The sequence below is a fragment of the Empidonax traillii genome, unplaced genomic scaffold (assembly GCF_003031625.1).
Source record: "Empidonax traillii isolate 1590-97213 ecotype Southwest subspecies unplaced genomic scaffold, ASM303162v1 scaffold378:size984864, whole genome shotgun sequence".
NCBI classification, from domain to species: domain Eukaryota; kingdom Metazoa; phylum Chordata; class Aves; order Passeriformes; family Tyrannidae; genus Empidonax; species Empidonax traillii.
This window is the reverse complement of record NW_020955571.1, coordinates 925,975-945,318: the sequence shown is the minus strand read 5'-3', so window position 1 is coordinate 945,318 and position 19,344 is coordinate 925,975. Positions and strand designations below refer to the sequence as shown.

The 19,344-nt window shown below is 42.0% G+C and overlaps 2 protein-coding genes across 2 annotated transcripts; both read right to left on the bottom strand.

Annotated features, from left to right (window-relative positions):
* Window positions 1-1,175: 1,175 nt before the first annotated feature.
* On the bottom strand, window positions 1,176-6,220 carry FABP5 (fatty acid binding protein 5). Its single transcript, XM_027893069.1, has 4 exons — window positions 5,931-6,220; window positions 2,961-3,133; window positions 2,182-2,286; window positions 1,176-2,052 (listed from the first exon to the last, which is right to left on the bottom strand). Exons 1-4 carry the CDS (start codon window positions 6,004-6,006, stop codon window positions 2,002-2,004), a joined length of 405 nt encoding a protein of 134 aa, XP_027748870.1. The 5' UTR covers window positions 6,007-6,220; the 3' UTR covers window positions 1,176-2,001.
* Window positions 6,221-15,299: 9,079 nt separating this feature from the next.
* On the bottom strand, window positions 15,300-19,071 carry MRPL53 (mitochondrial ribosomal protein L53). Its single transcript, XM_027893071.1, has 3 exons — window positions 18,939-19,071; window positions 17,555-17,667; window positions 15,300-15,850 (listed from the first exon to the last, which is right to left on the bottom strand). The coding sequence occupies exons 1-3, from the start codon at window positions 19,025-19,027 to the stop codon at window positions 15,723-15,725; spliced, it is 330 nt and encodes a 109-aa protein (XP_027748872.1). The 5' UTR covers window positions 19,028-19,071; the 3' UTR covers window positions 15,300-15,722.
* Between the last annotated feature and the right edge of the window lie 273 nt (window positions 19,072-19,344).

Genomic DNA, 19,344 nt, shown 5'->3' with positions numbered 1-19,344 from the left:
ATTGTCAAACAAAATGTCACTTCCATGTTCAGTCTTTCCATCATCAAGGTACTTTATTGGTCTATCTCCTTCATCAGGCCATCTATTTTCATGGCATGTGTGGAAGAAAAATTATCTTTGGGACCTCTAGCCTCTACTTCACATGTGGCTGAATTTGGAGAGCACAGACACAAACACAGACTTTATAAGCCTTGTTTCCAAAGGAAACCACTCTAAAAAGATATTCTTCTGCCTTTTGTTTTACAAGAAGTGTTCTCATTGTAATCAAAACGGATGTCCTACAAAAGACAGTGGCAGGTTTTTCCAGCCAAACGAAAGATAAACAACTAACACTACCCAGTATCAGAAGAATAAACAAGCAGTTGTAAGTGATAGACCAGTGACCCCAAGAAGGCATAATACTCTACTTGCAGCAGTAATGTTGTCTGTTTTGGAAGGGAGGCAGGATTTTCATATCCTGCCTTCACCACAGATTGCTGCACCCCTTCTACAGCTACTACTTGGTGTATTTCTGATCCAAAACTTATTTGCTTCCTTGTCAGATCAGTTTGTTTTCCATTACTATTACCTCTATGGGGAGATTTCTTCTGTTTTTAGTGTCCTATATGGGAATACAGCATAGATCTTTAGGGTTCACATGAATGTGAGGAAAAACACAAAATAAAGGTAATATGAAGATTGCCTAACTCTAAAAGGAGTCATGGAAAAAAAATTGCAAGAAACAGTCTCCAGCAAAAAATGCTTTCAGTTGACATGATTATAGGGAATGACTCTTGAACAGTCATGAAATTATGAAAAGGATAAATAAATGGTTCAAAAATGTCACTTTCCATGGTTGGTAGGATGAACACAAAAAAATAGATTTTTTTTCTGCTACTTGGGTAAGCTCAGTAATACGGTAAATGTACCGAACAGCTAAAATAGCAGAAGTAGCAATGGATTCGGCAACCACTATGCCGCAAACTGGAATTGTGCAATTGCATGATCCCCCAGGTTTCCGAATTTCATGAGAACCTCCCTATCACCAAACAGTTTCACTTTTAGGACATGTTTGTCTGATATCACTCAAATTCATCTAAACCATTTCACTTTTGTCTCATCTGACATATCTTTGGAAGAATAGCAGCATTATGGGCTCTGTTTCCCAACCAGTGTAAAAGTAACACTCAGGACACTGATATTTCTGATTATTTATTATGGCACTTCAAAGCATATAAACTCCATTGCTAAGTGTTTCAAATGAGTTAAAAAAATAAAATAAAATGAGGCTTTAAGTTTTAGGCAGTATTTTAGTAAATTTTGGTTAAGAATTTTTAGAATGTTACTAGAAATGAAATAAGAGTTTTGCTAGGAAAACAAAGTCTTCTTAAAATAAGGCTTCCTTTCAATAAAGCATGTGTTTGTCTGTTTATCACATTCTTTGGCTTAGCAGTATGTATATTTTGAGATAAGTGTGGGTTTGAAAGATGAGAAAACAAACTAAACCTGAAAATACATTCCTGTACTTAAATACCAACATATCCCGTATTTGTACCCACCCACTGCTATTTACTTTGTAACATGCAAGTTTGAAGAAACTCCAGAGCCTGAACTATGAATGCCTTTTCTATTTCAGATTTTACTACTTTAGCAAATAAGGATTTTGGTCAAAATTTGGCTTACTATTAATTGTATTAACTACGTAGCTTTCATTATCTTGTACAGAAGGCTGTTTGTAGTAAAGCCTAAAACCAAAGTGATTTTTTTATAAAACCTCACTTTAAAGTTCCACTAGAGTAACAACATTTCCACTTCATATATTTGACAATTTTATTTAATAGCCTCATAAGTTCATAATAGTTACATAATAGTTACATCACGGCTTTTAAAAAGAATTGCACTCAACTACTCAGTCCATTGAAATACTAGAAAACAGGGAAAAGGAAAATATGGAGTGAAAAGGAGCTCTGTCCACTGAACTGAGTTGTCTGCAGTAACTTCCTATTGAACCAGAAGATGTCCTCATGCTTTCTGGTAGACTCTAACACACTTGACACCATTCATGTCACATTCCTACAAGATAAAGAGATGGATTTATTAATTTACCTCAGTACAGACTATAAGGGAAAAAAACTTTTTAGAGTTACATTTCCGACTACAGGTCAGGAGCACTCAGGAATCAGAAAGGGGGTCTGAACTCACCACCACCAACTGTCCATCCACTAGCTTCCTTGTTATTATGGTCTTCTTGCCATCCCATTCCTGCTCCTGAATCAATGACCCATCATCTTTTAAGCTGACAAGTGTCTGAAAGAAGAACCTGAACATCAGTATTTTCCCATGATATCGGATGGACACTGAGGCTTTCCAACACCTTATTCCAAATGAAAGATTCCCACCTCAACTCAATCAACAATAATTTTGTCATTGACATCTACAAAGCCAGGAGAGCATCTTAAATGTTTCGTTGATCCTCTCCTTTCCATAACTCACTGCTCAGTCACTCAGCGCTCTCACACATTCCTGCACCAGACAGTCCTTTGGCAGTATGCACAGTTTCAAAAGGGCTGCCTTGCACTGAACCAGGTTCTTTTGTTATGCAAATATGAGACTGAGAGGTTAACCCTAGGGCTGAATTGCCTCTGATTAAACATCAATAGCGTTTTTTTCCACAGGCTTCAAATGAAGTGGCATTTGGCTTTAACAGGGATTTAGAGGTCTGTTAGTTTTACTAATAAAAAATGCTTCTGCTACAAAATGGAAACAACAAAATACACAAGTTCATTGATTTCAGCATTTTCCCTCTTTGGAATTTGCTTAACCCAAGTAAAAAAAAATATTTCAATGAGACTTAGAAAGACAGCTGCTCATCAAATAAAGCATTGTTACTGCGGATGTCAACACCGTTTTTTAAACACCATTTCCATCTGTAAAACACCCAAAGAATTGTGCTTTTTCAATAGACACTCTAGTATACTGACCTGAGTTTTCCTGCCATCTAATGTATTTTCTTCAAATTTCTCACCAAGCTTGAAGCTGAACTGTGAAGTTTTGAAGGTGCTTTCTGTTTTCATGGTGATTGTGTCCCCGTCCTTAATAATGTAAACATCTGGTTTGGCCATGCTTCCCATTTTTCTCATGGCCATGCCCACACCTGCAAGGCAAGAGGCACAGTGTCACAAAGTCAGTTAAACCCTCAGGCTTAGGGCCACACAGGAATTCAAATACCTAATTCCCATTTAATTAGGCACTTAAGTACACTTGAGAATCAAAGCTCAAGAGCAACAAAGAAAAAGGATGTTTTAAATTATCCAGTGATGAGGAAGGAAAAAAGCTTATTTGTAGGGTTACTCTTTGATTTCCTCCGAGAGCTGAAGTTAAATCTATTTTGCCCTCCAGGGGACCTGCAGATATCCCATAACTCAACACTGAATTTTTTTTTTTCAAGCAGAAATAAACAACAAACAGGAAAACAAACACAGACACTTAAACTAAACTAAAATTATTCCCTTCAAGTTCTGAGCACTTTAAAAATTCTACAAATTATTTTTTATTGATAGATGAATACACTTCAACTTACTCAAGAAGTACCCTTCAATCACTTTGTACACAATTGCCAACATGCCATTTTTAAATAAAATTTCATATTCCAAATCCTGTATACAAAGTGTGGAGTTGTGAATTAGAAAACCACTATCATGCAAAACAGTGCTTACACATACACACACAAAAAAAAACCCACAAGAGAAATGGAATGGCTTTGTGAATGGCTGAAAATTCACCAAAACTCTTCAGTAAAAGCCCCTGTCTCAGCCCGTGCGTGCACTCTTTCAGGGGTTTGCTTGAACCTTCTTGATCTGAAGGATGAAAATACAAATAAGAGGGTAGCAGGCAACAAATGTGAATCCATCAGTCTGGAACGTTCAAATTTGAACCAAGAATTGATATGCAACCAAATTAAGCCAAAAGTGCCTGCAAGTCAGTGAGTGCCTGGGCTCTGCAGCTGGGGTAGTTAGAAAATCTTGTCATGAATCAGCACAACACTCCCCTGGGCTCATACAGGATACTCGGGTAAGGGATGGGTCCACAAAGCAAGGATTAGTTTCTTTGAGAGGTGGAAATAAAGTACTTTGCAGACACAACTTCTCCAGGCTCAGCTGAGATTCCAGGAGAGAACCCACCTTAAACTTGAGCCCACAGAGAAAAAGAAGTCATCCTCAGTACAGCTTTTCTGACCAGAACTGGAAATTATTGCCACGGTGACACACACACACCCACCCCCCACCCCCAAACACACACCCTATTGCTGTCATCCAGTCCAGGGTCACCAGGGAGTTATTAATCAGCTATAGGTTGGAATCCAACCAAGCGGAGATGAGCTGCATATGTTTTCCATCTGGCAAGGAGTGAAATTCAAACTTCTTTGTCCTCAAACGTTCTTTTACACAGACTTAGCAGAATTTGCATGATCTCATTTATGGTGCGCCAATAGGACCAAAAGCAGAGAGTTTTCTAAATAGCCAGCAAAGGTGAAAAACCATAAATGGCTCCTAAAGTGTGAGTTGGGGGAAATTTGATTGCCTAAATTGTAATTATAAAAAGGAAAAATGACTGGTTTATGATTGCAAACTAAAACCAAACACCACTCAATCACTGCCCACACAGGGGAGGTGCTCTGTAGTTGCAGCACTTAATTTCTACTTTGAAGGTGCAACTTGGCATACGCCTAGGTCTGGCCATTGGACATGAGCACCACGGCATCCTAATCCATGGCTCAACAGAGCTGAGCTTAAAATTCTTGAATTTCCTCCAAAGTCTCCCAAAGGTCTCAGTCCAGAAGGCTTTTTCACATCATAGCTATCACATTCTAACAGGTCTCTCAAAATATAATTACACCCACCGTTTGCAGAGTGTGCACAGCCATCAGTGTCCGCAGTGATGCCTTTTGTATTTTGCATGAAGAGCACAAGACCTAAATTCCTTCCTATCCACCCTCTAAATACAAGGCTACATCTTCTGGGTGTCTATCAGCTCTCAGCCAGGATGACCACAGGAAAATGGTAAATCTGAGCTTGCAGAGGAGGCTCCTCGTCTGTTAGGTCTACTTCATTCGGTAACTTCGTGTTGCAAAATGTAGGGCAAACCTGGACGCAGGGATAGCATACCAGGACCTGAGATAAGGGTGCCGCTACCCACAGGAGAAAACAGGCAAATAGCCTCCGCTGGGGCAGCCTGCTGCCGGCTACCCACAGGCAGCTGATCCAGTTAGGCTTTCTCTGGAGGAGACACCCAAGGTGACTCCACGGGGAGGCAGCTCCGGCTCAGCAGGTCTGTGTGCGGCCCCGGGCGCGATGAGCCAGCCCGGCTTGGCAGCAGCGCTGCCGTGCGGCACCTGCGACCCGCCGCCCCTCCCGGGCCAGGGCAGCGCCCACCCCGCGGGCCCCCGCCCCGGGCAGCCCCGGCTCCCCGCCCCGGGCATTACCCGGAGAGGGAGGAGCGAACCGGCCTAATCTCAGCCGGGCTGTTGGCACGGGTTCGTAATCCGGGGTGCTGCGGAGGGAGGGGGAGGCCACAGACACCTGGCTCTCAGCAATTATTACGATGCAAAACATCGTGCCGACATCTTTAGGACGCGGAGCCGGCAGCTATCCCGGGAAGAAGGGTCTGCTCCCAGCCAGCAGTCCCTCCCAGGCCCCGGGGGAGGGGAGCACGGAGTCCCCAGTGCCGCATCCCGAAGCATCCCAGCATCAACCCCGCAGCCGCCGCCCACTCGTGGCTCACGGACGGGCTGCGTCCCACCCTCAGGCCCGTCTCCAGGACCGCACTCGCCGCGGACCTTGGACAGAGCCTCGCCGGCCGGCAGCCGCGGCGACAGCGGCACGTCCCCGGGGCGGCATCGCGGCATCCATCCATTCCTCCCTCTCGGAGGCGGGGAGCCGCCGGCTCCTTACCCAGCTCTTTCATGTACTCCTCGAAGCCTTCGCTGGAGACGAGGCACCATTTGCCTAAAAACGCGTCGATAGCCATGGCGGCGCTGGAGCTGGCGATGTCCCTGGAAAAGCGTGGAGACAGGAGGACGGACTACAGTGAGGCCGCGGTCGCTTTTATAGCGGGGCCGGCAACATGTGCCGCCGGGAAGAGCCAATGGGGCTCCCGCCGCGCCCCGGCCCCTTCCCCGCCGAGCCCCCGCCCGGCGAGTCCCGCCCGCGGCGGCAAGAGCGGGCACGCCGGGATGCTGCCCGCCCTCCGCCCGCACACACACACACACACACACAGACAGACAGACAGACAGGCAAACAATCACACACGCACAGACAAACACACACACACACACAGGCAAACACAATCACACACGCAAAGACAAACACACACACACACACACACACAGGCAAACACAATCACACACGCACCCCCTCCCTGCACCCTGGGACGGGAACGCCCAGGAACGGTGGGACACCGACAGAGCCGTCACGCCAAGGGATGTCGTGACATCGACGCTTCTTCGGACACAAAAGCGTCTGGCACCTACCGTGCAAAACAGGCCGGTGCGCTGAGCACTGGGCACTCGTGGGCTTCAACCCAGATTCCAAGAGTCTGGCACCAGGGAAGTTAAAAAAACGAAGTCCTGGGCACTGAATGCTAAATTGCACTCTATATACATCATACTTTTTTGAAGGATAATTCAGGAGTGAAGAAGCATCATATGGCACAGAGACAGAACAATAAGGCATCAGCATTCCAAAGCAGTTTATTGGGATTGATTGTCAGCCTTCCCAACAACCCTCCAAATCCCAAGGGTATATCCCATATTACTGAACTATAGCAATCCATAACTTGCTGCAACCCAGAAGCAGACCTGTTTCATACACACAGTGATCAGTTAGCAAACAAGATTGATCAAAATACAGAACTAATGTGGATACTTGAAGTACACAGGAAAAAATCAAAGCCTGAATGCAACCTCATGCTGTAGCATTGGAAAAATGCATATTTATCTTATTTTCAGTCCATATTGAACTGCAGTACCCTAATTCCTACTTCTTAGAGGAAAATGCAGCACCTGCCACTGCTGTACACTGGCACAGAAGTGACTTCATAAAATATACGCTGTTAACAGGCCCTGTGTGCTTCAGGCCAATCTTTTGTTGAATTTTGCCAGGTGAGCAGTGAGATTTACTGTCATGTTCTGTGAGGAAGCTGCTATTTCACAACAGAAATCCTGATTCCAATGTACTCCAAAGATTTGTTTCCACCAGCAGGCTTATGCCAATCTCTGTTTTTTTTGACCTTGTATCAGATTGGATGAAACCCATAGCTACTTTCTCCAGTCTGGAAAAAGAAAAATGTGAAGACACACCTAGTGTCTGGAGGTTTTTTTATGGAGTAACCGTGACTACACTTCTAGTACTTTTGTGGAGGAGTTTGAGGTGAAGGTGTCACACCCAGAAAAGACAGCAAGGGCTCTGTGCTCATTCCAGCATTTAACATAAGAAGGTGTTGTGAAGCCAAGTCTTTTGGAGCAAAATCAGAGCTGTCATACACAAAGTAAGCAGATAATTTTTGAACTGATTCTTTTTAAAGAAATCCTTCTGTTTAACTATCCTTCCCTACAGAGTTGCCTTTAATTACCTTCTGCTTCTCCGACTATACACTTGCTTTTAATATGCAAACGTTATATATTGTCTGCTCATAAGGAAGCAAGATGTTGCTTTTTTTTTTTTGATATTAAGTAGGTACATTGAAACACAAGACTTTCAACTTCCTTCCACTTTTATCTTTTCTTTTTTTGATTTTATTTTCCCCCATCTTGCACAAGATACTTCAGAGTACATTTTAAATGAGGCTGATGTTTACTAACTAATTTGGAGTAGTGGAACCAACATGCCGTCCATCCTGCGGTTCTTCTCTGGTTGCTTACAGAAAGGATAAATGAAAAGCAATTAGATTAGGGATCAAACAGAATCATCCTTCAGGAATTAAGAAGCCTTCAGTCTCGTAAAGTGGGAACAATTTCTAGAAATAGAAATCATGGCTCTGCTCCATGTATGCTAAAAAAGAATTTTGGATCCACATTTCCGCAGTGCTGGCTGCAGATGGCTTACGATATGCAAATAGTATTCAGGTATAAGTGCTGATAATGCAGCAGAAGATGTAAAATCCACTATTTCCATCTAGTGGTGAGACAGTATTCCTGGATCTTAAGTACCTGGAGATCCAGCTACATACCTGTGCACAATGTTGCTACATGTTTGAATCTTCCCATAAATCATTTGGTCTGATTTATTCTCCTTGCAAGTTTTTCAGATCTAGGCTTGTAAGTTCATACAAGACATAAGAAGAAAAGAGCTCTTATTTCTCTTTTATGACTGTTGGGATACAGTGAAAAATATCTCTCAGTTTTTAAAAAGTTCTAAAGTTTTGCAAATTAATCTGGTGATATGGATTAGTGGCTGTGATATCATTAATGTTACATCTCAAAACTTCTTTGAAACACTATAGTGCTGAAATTTGTGGTATCTCACATAGCAAATAAAGTAACTAGAGGGACCAGAGATGTATCCTTCTGAGTAAGGTACAAATGGCCTGGGCTACAAAATATCCATTGTTTTTACCTTGACAGTACAGTATGTATATTGGCCAAATATGGCTCTTACTTTGGGAGCCAAACTAAAATGTTCAGATATCCAGAGCTGCTTGAGCCACAGAGATTCATCCCTGGAAATCTCAGTTCCTGCCTGCAGAATCAGACCTTTTCTGCTTGTGTAGTCTCCTCTCTAGACATACTCAAAGAGAAGCAGCAAATACATGTATTCCTATGGAAAGCGTTGAATTCCTATGGCACATAGTACTGTTTCAGCACAGACAGATTAAATTCTCTGAAGTTTTGCTCATTTCCGCATTAGACTATACATTGTCCAAGAAAAGGAGAATCAAATTTACAAGAAGAAAAGATTTACAAATTTACAAGAGAAGTGTGAATTTTTCTGTGGAAATAAGCTGCACGGCAAGCACGTAGCCACAGTTAGGAGCAACCACCACCTTGGCAGCTTGGGCCTGCCAGGGTGAATGTTTTCCAGAGGTAGTCAAACCCTTACACCTTGTAGGAGGGGAGGATATTACAGTCCTTCATTACCAACTGCAAAAAAAAAGGACCAAGGCAAAAGAGAGCACAGAGACCTTCGTTCTACTCCTCTGGGCAAGCGTGCATCGTGCAGTGATGCTTCATCTGATGTGGGAGCTGGGAAGCTGTGGCCAGCAGTGTTTGAGGTTTCTCTTCACATAGCCATAGCATTACCCATTGCATGCAAGCTAAGCCATATTTTGTCTTTCGGAGTCGCAATACCTGCTGCTTGGGCAGGGCACAGCCTCACCTCCTCATCTGCAACATATTGCTAATCAGGTTCCATTGGAGGAGCAACTTCTTCCCTAGACCTTTACTCATTAAACTGCCCATACATTTAACTTGGAAGGAACCCAATCTGATAGCACTATACTTTGCTTTACTGTGTAAAAGGGAGGATCTTACTTCCTTTCTTGTATACAGACATATTGTGTATATACAGTACCTTTTCTAAGTGGTAGGCTTCTTCTTGACAACATTACCGCTTATGAAAGTATTAAAAACTGTCAGGAAAATTGGATACCACAGTCCAAATTTTACTCTTCAGCCTACCTGTAGCTGGAAAAATATTAAAGCAGTCCTTGAATAATAGTTACTCACCCCCAAGGCATGGATGGGAAAAATTGCATAGGTAGCACAGCTTTGTTTCTGTTTCCTTGTTGTACAAGTGTGGTTTTCCCTTCCCAGCCTTGTCATCACTGGGTAGACGTGATGAAACATGTGCTATGGTTGCATAGCTGGCCTAAGAAAGCTTTACTCCAGCTCAGGAGCTGTTTGCTTGGGCAATACTAGACCAGGAATTATGAAGCAACAAAACATGAAACTGCAAGTTTTCCTTTGTATGTCAATATGCACAAGATCTTCCAGTGTACTGGCATTTCATTACCTCTGAGCTACAAGAGCTGGGCATAGCCTGTGTTTATCAATGAACTTTGTGCAACACATCTGTTTTAAAGTCAGAACAAAGCCATCTTGCTCTCCCGCATGGAGCACGGGTCCAAAGAATCCTTGTTGTAGATCTCAACGCTGCTGCATCTGTCCTGGGTAGCCAGCTGTCAGGGATGGGCAGGCTCATGTGTGCCCGTGTTCAGCGCCCAGCCCCAGAGCCCCAGCCCTCGCTGAGGCCACAGAGCGTTACTATAATGCAATTAATGCACTGGCAGCCTCACTGTATGTCCTGTACATTGTCAGCAGCATGTTCAAAGCAAGTTTAAAGGGAAATGCTTACACCAAGGGCAAAGTTTACTGTGGCAATGGTGTGACAGCTCTCCAATTGTCCCCTGCCTCAGTGGTGAAAGAGAAAGCTCCAGAAGCCTGCAGTGACTGGAAAAAGGACTCCATGCTTCATTTTCCCTATTCCAGACAAAAATGACCTGATGTCAGATCCAGCCCAGCTCACAGGGACTGCAGATGTGTTAGCTTGTGTCTAAGTTTGGAAGCTCTGAAAAGCCTTCTTTATTTAGCAGCAGTATCACTTTTAATAGCAAACATCCCACACATTAGATTAAAAATGTTTTTATTTATCTACAGAATTTGATAATCAGCACATTCATTACAATGCTAAAAGAGATCAGGGTGACAAAAAAATCTTCCATAGCTGTAGTTTTAGCCTTTGATCCACCTAAAACAGAAGCATATTAGCAGGGAATACCTGCTCACAGAGGAGACTTTCAGAAAGCAAATACTCTGGCTTGGCTTTTAGAAACCTCAGATGTACAAAAAAAAACATCCCAAAGCTCTATAAATAAAGACAAATACCCCCAGATAAAACCTCAACTTTGTACTTTCTGAGTGGCCTGGACCAATAAGGACATAAGGGCAGGGACAAGGAATGTCAAAATTATTTGGAATAAATAATGATAAAACAAGTATTTCTACCAATGATGAATAATTAGCCTATGAAATTTGGAATCACAAACTACAGATGTGCCCACTGGATCTTAGAGGGCGGTATAAAGCTTTAGCCTTTTTTTGATTGGATATCAGAAGCAGAGTTTCATTATTATGGATATTGATCAACCACTGTGAAGGCAACCTCAGGAAAAAAAAAGTTTTATAGTTATAACTGTAGTTATTGCATTAGTTTTTATTCTCAGGATGTCACAAGATGAGCATCACAGCTATAGAAATTTGGCAGGCAGAGCCTGACACTCATCCTCTACAGAGGAAGGGTGTTTGCATTGTGATGGGGATAGCAACACCTTTCCCAGCAGCGTTGGAGTGAGAGGGACTGCAAGTGCTTCTCTTCCTGTTGAATAAAATCCTGCTGTATAGTGTTAGGAATATGTGTAGGCTGTTTACCTGAATAGGGCTCCCAGAGGACTTCATCCTGTAGAGACAAGGGCTTAGGTGTGAATGTGATGCCTGGGGCACTGTTGATGGAGGTTCCAAACAGCACAAGTCTCCTCACAGCTGCAGCCAGCAGGAAGAAATAGGCTCTCTGGGGTGCCACTCAAAGCATTAGCTTCCCATTCTGATGCCTTTCAGAAAAGACCTTCTTTTCCAAGGACTGTAGAAGAACATAGGGAAAAACCTTTTGGAAGCTAAAGCTAGTTTTTACTATTATCCCATTCCTATTGTCAACATACTAAGTCTTGTCAAGAATCAGTTGATTACTTATTCCTTTCCTTCAAACAGCTAGATCAGTATCAAGTTAAGCTGCACATGAAAGAAAAGGTGCCCAAACCAGTCTCAGAATCTATCTTGGGGCAGAAGCACAGGAAAAAATGAAGGATCTGTAATGTAATTTCTTACCTCCTTATAGATTTTCTCTGGCCTAGATGTTAGATATGGAACATCATCTCTCGAGACAAAATCAAGGACATAAACCCAAATACTGTGAGGCTTTTCAAGTCTAGAAGACCAAACTGGAGAATACCTGCTGATCCTGCATGGTTGCCTGAGATGCCAGAAGCAAGAATTTCCTTAGAAGATCTTTTGAACCCAAGTCATGTAGTCAACTCAAAAAACCTCTGCTATTAACACTGCCAGTGTATAGAAGCCCACTTAAACTCAGGCAGAATCTCTAGGCTCTGCTTTTAAGTACTACTTTGAAACTTCTCAGATGATCAAAAGGGGTCAGCAACTCCTTTGCCTTCACACCCCTAGCATCTGTCCCTGGGCACAGCTTTAGTTTTGTAAAATCCTGAGACCAGCTCAGTGTAAAGACAATTTGTTGTCAAATTAAAAACGATCAGAAGCAAAGCAGCACCACCTCTTCATGCTGCTCCATCCCAACATTTATCAGCTTACAGAGCAAGGTTAAGCAGGAAGCAGAGAACATGCAGTGGTCTACCAGCAGCAAAGTACTTCAGCTGCTTGAAGCTACTGCCTGCTCTGGGTAGACAATAAAAAAAAGGCTCAGAAGAGTGACTCAGGCCTTCCAGGGAGAAAAGCTGAGATTGGATGAGATCAGACAGTACCAGTAAGGAAAAAGGCTACTAGGCCAGGAGATGGAGAAGGCAGGGAAGTCATCTGGAAGAGGCATCACTGGTAGGTAACATGGCAGTCTCAACCTGAATCCAAACTATCCAGAGGAAAAACAGGGCCTGGCATTCAGGGAAACTGGTTGCACGTGTAGTTTTTGAGGTGGGCAGTGAGCCAGCAATTCTTAAACTGCAAGAAGTGTATATATATGCAGGAGATACATTTGGAAGCAAGCATCTTGAGAACTGTTAAATAGAGTCCTTGCAATGTTCACCAACACTTGCTGCTCCCAGTCGAAATCTTTAATAAAGGTTTTCTCTCTAAAAACAATGCTGCAGATATTTAAAAAGGGAATATCTCAGCCAGGTAGTATTATCTGAACTACATATTCACCTGTTTCAGGACTATTTCCTCTATGCACAGACAAGAATTTCTAAATAAATACGTATTCCTACAATAAACAGATCTAAGATGATTCTAAAAATGGTTTTAAATCTCCAGGTATTAAAGATTTAGCCATTTTACTGTCATCACCTGCTATCAGCCACCCTATGCGGTCATGGTGTTTGTATTTAGGTAATCCTGGTATTTTTAGGGCCTGTTCCAGCTGTTCCAGTTCCTTTCATAGTTGAGTGAGCATCCACATTTTTGGTGGGGTAATCAAGATTAGCGGGCTAAAGAATAACAACATGCAAAGTCAAAGCTCACCCAGACACACTTTGTTCTGCATGACTGACCTTAATACCCTGTACATCCCCAGGCCTGGACTGTGCATGTCAGGAAGCTGTCAGAGCTTTGTTTCAGTCAATCACCAGCAGGAACTGATAGTGTATGAACAGCTAAGCTATCTAAATGCTCAGGGAAGAAAGTCATTACAGATTATCTTTAACGTACTTGAAAAATAAACTCGTACCTTTATCGACACAGTACGGGGAAAGCTAGTTTATACAGATTAGCATAATAATCACCAGAGGAGTACCTTCTTGCCCATATTGCTTGCTTGTATTGCTTCAGTATCTAAGAGTCTTGAGAATGCACACTTTTAGCTTTATTTTTCTGTCCTGGAGGTTTTCCTTTGTACCTTGTACGTTAAAACGCATGTCATGACAAAACATATCAGAGCTCTACCACTGTAAACTGCAGCTACCTGCACCCACAGCCTCAGCTTCATCCACTGGATTGTCGGCCACCTGTCAACAGCAACATTGCAGGCCTTTGGCCTAGTCTAAGCAAAAAGTTGGGCATCTCTAGGTTAAAATGAAAGCACCTAGAAAAAGAACGTTTTTACACAGCAGGATGCCTATCCATGAAAGTAAAGAAAAAAGTGATTTTTTTTTTTTCTTTAGAAAACCCCGAAAGAACTTTTTGGGTTCTTTTCACCTTTCTTCAACAACAGGAAGGATGTATTTTGGCCATAAAAAACTCAAACTATGATCTTTTCTCCCTTTTCTATTCATATACCCCAATCTTGGGCCAAAAGAAACACTATAGAAAATTAATTAGTAATAATAATTAACATATTCTACTCTTTAGGTACTTACAGGCTATAGATTTAATTATTTAAGACAGATCAAGTGTGTTTCATATTTAAAAACAAGTTTTACATATGGATGTTGTACAAACTGTCAAAGGAAGGAAAAAAATCATAAAAATCACTGATATAGTACAGTAAGAGAGCTTTTGAGCACATGGATACATGATTAACCAGAGAAAGAATAATTCTGCAATGTTTTTCCACTTGAACAATTCTCACTTTTCCTGTAGAGGTGCTTCAGGTAAAGTCATGATATACGATGTTATTCTAAACTGGGAGGAAAAAAACCCAAATCAAACAAACAAAAAACTTGTCCTTTGAACAGTCTTATTTATATTTGATCTATTTCTACAGTACTTTTCTATTTGTTGCAAACACATGGGAAATGCCCAGTGTCTTTAGCACAGCTCTCCAACATAACACATCACCTTGACTTGAGCAACCTAATGAAGAAGTTGCAAAGAACCACCTTGACAGTGCTATTTAAAACGATCTTCCTTTCACAAAGGACAGTGCCCATTTAAAAATCTTGGCAAAAGTAAGGTAAGGTTTCATATTTGTGTCCTAAATCTGCTGCCAAATTAACTTTGGAAATATATGAACTAGTTTTAGAGAAGTCAGGCATCTGATTAACAGGTAGAACTAATGCCTCTCAAGTGCAACTGCAATTCTCAAAACTGGAACCACATTTCCATTATGAACTAGAACAAAACTGATGAACAAGAAACACGTGAAGCTGACACCTTCACCTGCACAGCCTGAGGAGATCAACCCTCCTGAACCCACAGAGCTTTGCAATACACATGAGACATCTAAGCAGTTACTTTAATAAGTAATAGGGTTGGACATGGGGCTATAAACACCAAATAAAGCTCCCTCTTTGATCTTTACAAAGTATTTAATGAAATAGCCCAAAAGTGACAAAAATACTGCAAACCTGAACTTCAAAGATAGCTCTTTTCTCCAGTTATCGAAAAAACTAACTTACCTTTCCCTTTGAGCTAAACTTAGTTACTTTTATACAGGATGAGTAGTTCTACTGTGTCTTGACAGTCTCATTACCTTGTTACTTTAATTGCTGAACTAAATTTAGTTAGGAGACTTCCCCTTTTCTTCACAAAGACAGGAAGAGAATGGCAGGAGCTTAAGAACAGATGCATTATAAACATAGTAATACAGAATCCACTCTATTTGCAGCCTGCTGTCCCTCAGCTAAGTCAATGATGAATCCATTAAAAGTTTTCTTCAAATTTTTAATAAATTTAATAGTTTTCAAAAAATAATAACCACTCCAATAATGTTTTGCACTACAACATAGAGAAACTTCGGAGGAAATAATGTCCAAAGACTTGCAATATTAATTTAATAGGTAATGTGTATTAATCACACTGATACGCAAATACACGTGATCTCCGTCTGACACGGCTGCTCAGAGAGATGCATTCGTGCATCTTAAGCCACTCTGACCCACTAGTGTTGTTGTTCCACTATGTTCTCCTTCGGGTGAAGACAGGGAACATTTAAAGGGTTCATTCTGCTGCATGTTACACTGGTCAGTGTTTTGGCCATCTCTCTCAGATTTTCTTGCATAGGAGAAAAGCCTTCTGTGCAGCCTGCTGTTTTTAACACATGTAAATGCAAACACACTTGTTTCTCTGTTCTTCAGGGACTCTTCTTCTTGCTTTTCTGTTCTTCCTTAACATCTTTTGCATTACATCTGGACCCCAACGCTGTTAACATTTCTACCGTCGTCAAGTTGGCTCCCTTCATTATTAATCGATCTCCATCAGCTGTAAATGGAAAAAATCTTAAGAAATCACGAAGTCTAAGTCCCAATTACTCTACTGTGCAATTGTTTTGTATACATAAATCCAAATAACCTGTTCATCTTGTCTGATTAGAAAGTACTCTACTTACCAAGGAACCTGATCCTGCACCACCACGAAACAAACACATTAAACTGCACACAATACGCATTTAATTTTCATTTCTGAACTGCATTATTGAAAAATCTGAAAACATTTGTCTAAGTATACCTGTGGTAAGAACACATATTTGAATGGCTCATACTGTACCTCCAAAGTCATCTAACAGAAGGCACAGAAGGCATTGAAAGACCATTTCCACACATGGCTCAGCATTTCAGCAGCCTGTTGTCTACGGTCCATTTAACGTACTTCTTTAGCCAAAACAACAAATTGGTTTACACAATCTGGTGGTTAGGATGGAAAAAATAGAGAGCACTGGGATTTCCAAAATTCCGAAAGAATTTATTTTAAAACAGGCAGAAAGCAGTACAAGTACTGCACCCAAGTTAATTATTTATTTTTGCAAGATTTGCAAATACAAAACCCATACCCAAACTCATATAATGCAATACCATGCATGCCATCCAAGTTCCAGGCCACATTTGCCAACTACAAGAGCTACAAACACTTCCCTGGAAAAAAATCAGCTCTTAGAAAATTAAGAGTTCAGAGCTGTAGCTCTTGGCATAAGTGAAACAAACTGTTTTGGTTTTACACTGTGAAAAACATTGAGCTTTACTGCTTCAGACTTAATACATCAGATCACAGTTAGAGACGGATGGGAAAGACAGGCATGGGGGAGGGAGGAACAAGCAACATTAACAGTGAAATAAGTAGACTTTCCTAAGCAAAACAAAGACCATTCAACACTTTTGACATTTCCACCAATTCACTAAATATATGGAAGTTTAAAGATAAGGGAGTAGCATGAATCAATAATAATGAAAACTTTAATGGGCTACATGACATATTGGTCCATTACAGAACAGCAGGAAAGAAGATGCAGCCAGAGAAAAGGACAAAAGCAGCTTACAGCCATCTGTTCACAGCCTAGAATCTGGGCCACCTCCAGAACTGCTGAAATTTCCACCATCAATTCCCTGCCTGCTCACCACGCCCTCAAAGGAAACCAAGAAATTTGTTGTACACAGTTGACCTCATTCTGCAAGTCCATCTGCACACGTGTGGTCTTACCCATATGAGCAGTTCCTTCAAACTGCAGAGGGACTTACTCAGTTGCACAAGCAACTAAAAGTATTCAACTTTCTGTTCTCAAGGCTGAGATGCCTCCACCACAGGTACCATACAAAAAAATTACAGAAAGTGAACAGATTCTTACGTCAGAACAGAGCTACATTTACTTTCCTGGAATTGTACCTGCCTGCAAGGTCACTACAAGTATGTCACTACACAAGTACATTCAGCTCTAAAGTTAAGCCAGTTTTTGGATCCAAGATCCATCAGATCTAATTGTAGTACAGAGACACATATACACATTTATCTAGACAACAGGCTGTTAGCGACTCCCTCTTTCTTTTTATCTCCAGCTGCACAACATCTACCTATGGACAAGAGCCAAAAAAAATAATCTTAGTAAAAAAAAAGAAATTATAGAGAATAGAATAACATTGTAACAACACAAACTCAGAGGGTCTTTTTTTTTTTGTTTAAAAATAAGCTCCTTACCGAACATGACATCTACAAGTGGTTCAGATCCGTCATGTCTCACATCAGCAGTCACTTCACAGTTTCTGTTAGTAGCTTGAACTTTTTTATGGAATATACATTGGAGAAATTTTCTGAAAATATATTTGAAAATATATTAAGTATGTGGTAGATAGCAATTAAAATCAGTGTATTTCTAAAACTAATTTGTATATCTTGACATTGCTGGGCAACAAGAATAAATGAAATAGGATTTATATTTAGCAATTTCAGACAAGAACTTCTTATATGAGAATCACTCTAAAAAAATCCAAATGGATATTCATTATAAACCAACATGTTAACAGCATACCAAAGAATTTGTAAAACGTCAGTGTATACACCTTCTGTGTTTCTCTCAGCTGGGTTAGTAAAAATAATAAAAAATAATCAGCAAAATAATTTTCATTTTTCTTTATAAGTCATTTGCTTGCCAATATTTTCTTGTTTGGGTTCTAGACAGCATTTATTTACTTGACATCATTGGTCTCCTGTAAATTTCTGAAACACATGACAGCTACTTGACATTCCAGCAGCTTAAAGATATTCTAAATTAAACTGTACTACTAAATTCATTTTAAAAGTACACGTGTCTATAAAGTCATTGCAAACCGACACTTTGCAATTGTTTAGTGCAGAACCCACATTACTCAAAAAGCACAATTCCTTAGATTTCTGCAACAGTTAATTTACCCAGATAAAGGAGCAGCTGTTGCCTCCACTTTCTCCCATTACCAGCATTTGGAAGAGTGATTACACTCCCTACCAGAGCATCAGCCACTGCAGGGCACCTCCCTGGGTACTTTGGTAAAGCTCAGTGCATATGTCCTTATGCCAAGGCCTACACTCGGGCACAGAGACCCTCCAAAAAGCACGGGATCAATCCTGTGTGCAGCCTGGTAACACACCACAGGCAGAGCCCTACAACAAATCCCATCCTGAAACCTCAAGGTTCTGCCTAGACTGAGCTCCAAAGGCCTGATAAATGCAAGCCCTCAAAGAGCAAGGTCATGGAGGATAAAGTGTAGCAGGTGCAAAAGTTTGGGAGAAGGAGGTTCTTCTCCTGAGAGGGAACAACAGGTGCTGCCATTTCCCTCACGGTTTGCTATCAGGACCTCTAACTCTCTGCAGCGACAGCAAGTCCCAGGGCACTGCTGGGACAGCTGCTTCTCCGGGGCACACGTAACCCCTGCCTCCACCCCCAAAACAGAGAGAATTAAAGGCAAAAGGCCCAGCGCTCGCCGAGAACCCGTGCCCCGGGAGGGCACAGGAAGGGCGTTTACAGACAGGGGAGCCCGGGCAGAGCACGGCCGGGAACGGGGATGGGAGGACCCCGGGGCCGGCGCTGCCCCCGCAGCCCCCTCACCTCGTGCTCTCCACGTTGGGCTCGAAGGGGCAGAACCGGACCACGATGCTCTTGACCGGCCGCAGCACCACGTTGATCTTGGACGCCATCTTCTCCCCGCCTCCTACTACAGCTCCCAGCAGCCCCCGCGAAGGAGCGTAAAATTTTGGCGGGCGCGGTGCTGCCCCGTGGGCAGGCGGGAGATGTAGTCCCTGCCGCGGCCATGGGCGGGAGGGCGGGATGTCTGTGCCGGGCGGGCTCCCGGTCCTGCGAATCCCCTTTAATAACCCTCAGCGCTCGGCTGAGGTGTTGCATCCATCCTTATGACCTGGCAGCTTCTAATGTCTTCCAAGATGTAATTTGTTCAATACAATTGAATGGACAAATATAGTCATAAAATCAGAGAGTCATAGAATGGTTTGGATCA

What these genes read in the sequence shown, in the direction of transcription:
- MRPL53 (XM_027893071.1), bottom strand. Translation starts at nt 19,027, where the DNA reads ATGGCGTCCAAGATCAACGTGGTGCTGCGGCCGGTCAAGAGCATCGTG. An exon ending in CCCAACGTGGAGAGCACGAG is followed by an intron (nt 17,668 to 18,938) that starts GTGAGGGGGCTG and finishes ATATATTTTCAG; the next exon opens with AAAATTTCTCCAATGTATAT. An exon ending in ACTTGTAGATGTCATGTTCG is followed by an intron (nt 15,851 to 17,554) that starts GTAAGGAGCTTA and finishes TTCCATTTACAG; the next exon opens with CTGATGGAGATCGATTAATA.
- FABP5 (XM_027893069.1), bottom strand. Translation starts at nt 6,006, where the DNA reads ATGGCTATCGACGCGTTTTTAGGCAAATGGTGCCTCGTCTCCAGCGAA. An exon ending in GGAGTACATGAAAGAGCTGG is followed by an intron (nt 3,134 to 5,930) that starts GTAAGGAGCCGG and finishes CTTGCCTTGCAG; the next exon opens with GTGTGGGCATGGCCATGAGA. An exon ending in TGGATGGACAGTTGGTGGTG is followed by an intron (nt 2,053 to 2,181) that starts GTGAGTTCAGAC and finishes TTTATCTTGTAG; the next exon opens with GAATGTGACATGAATGGTGT.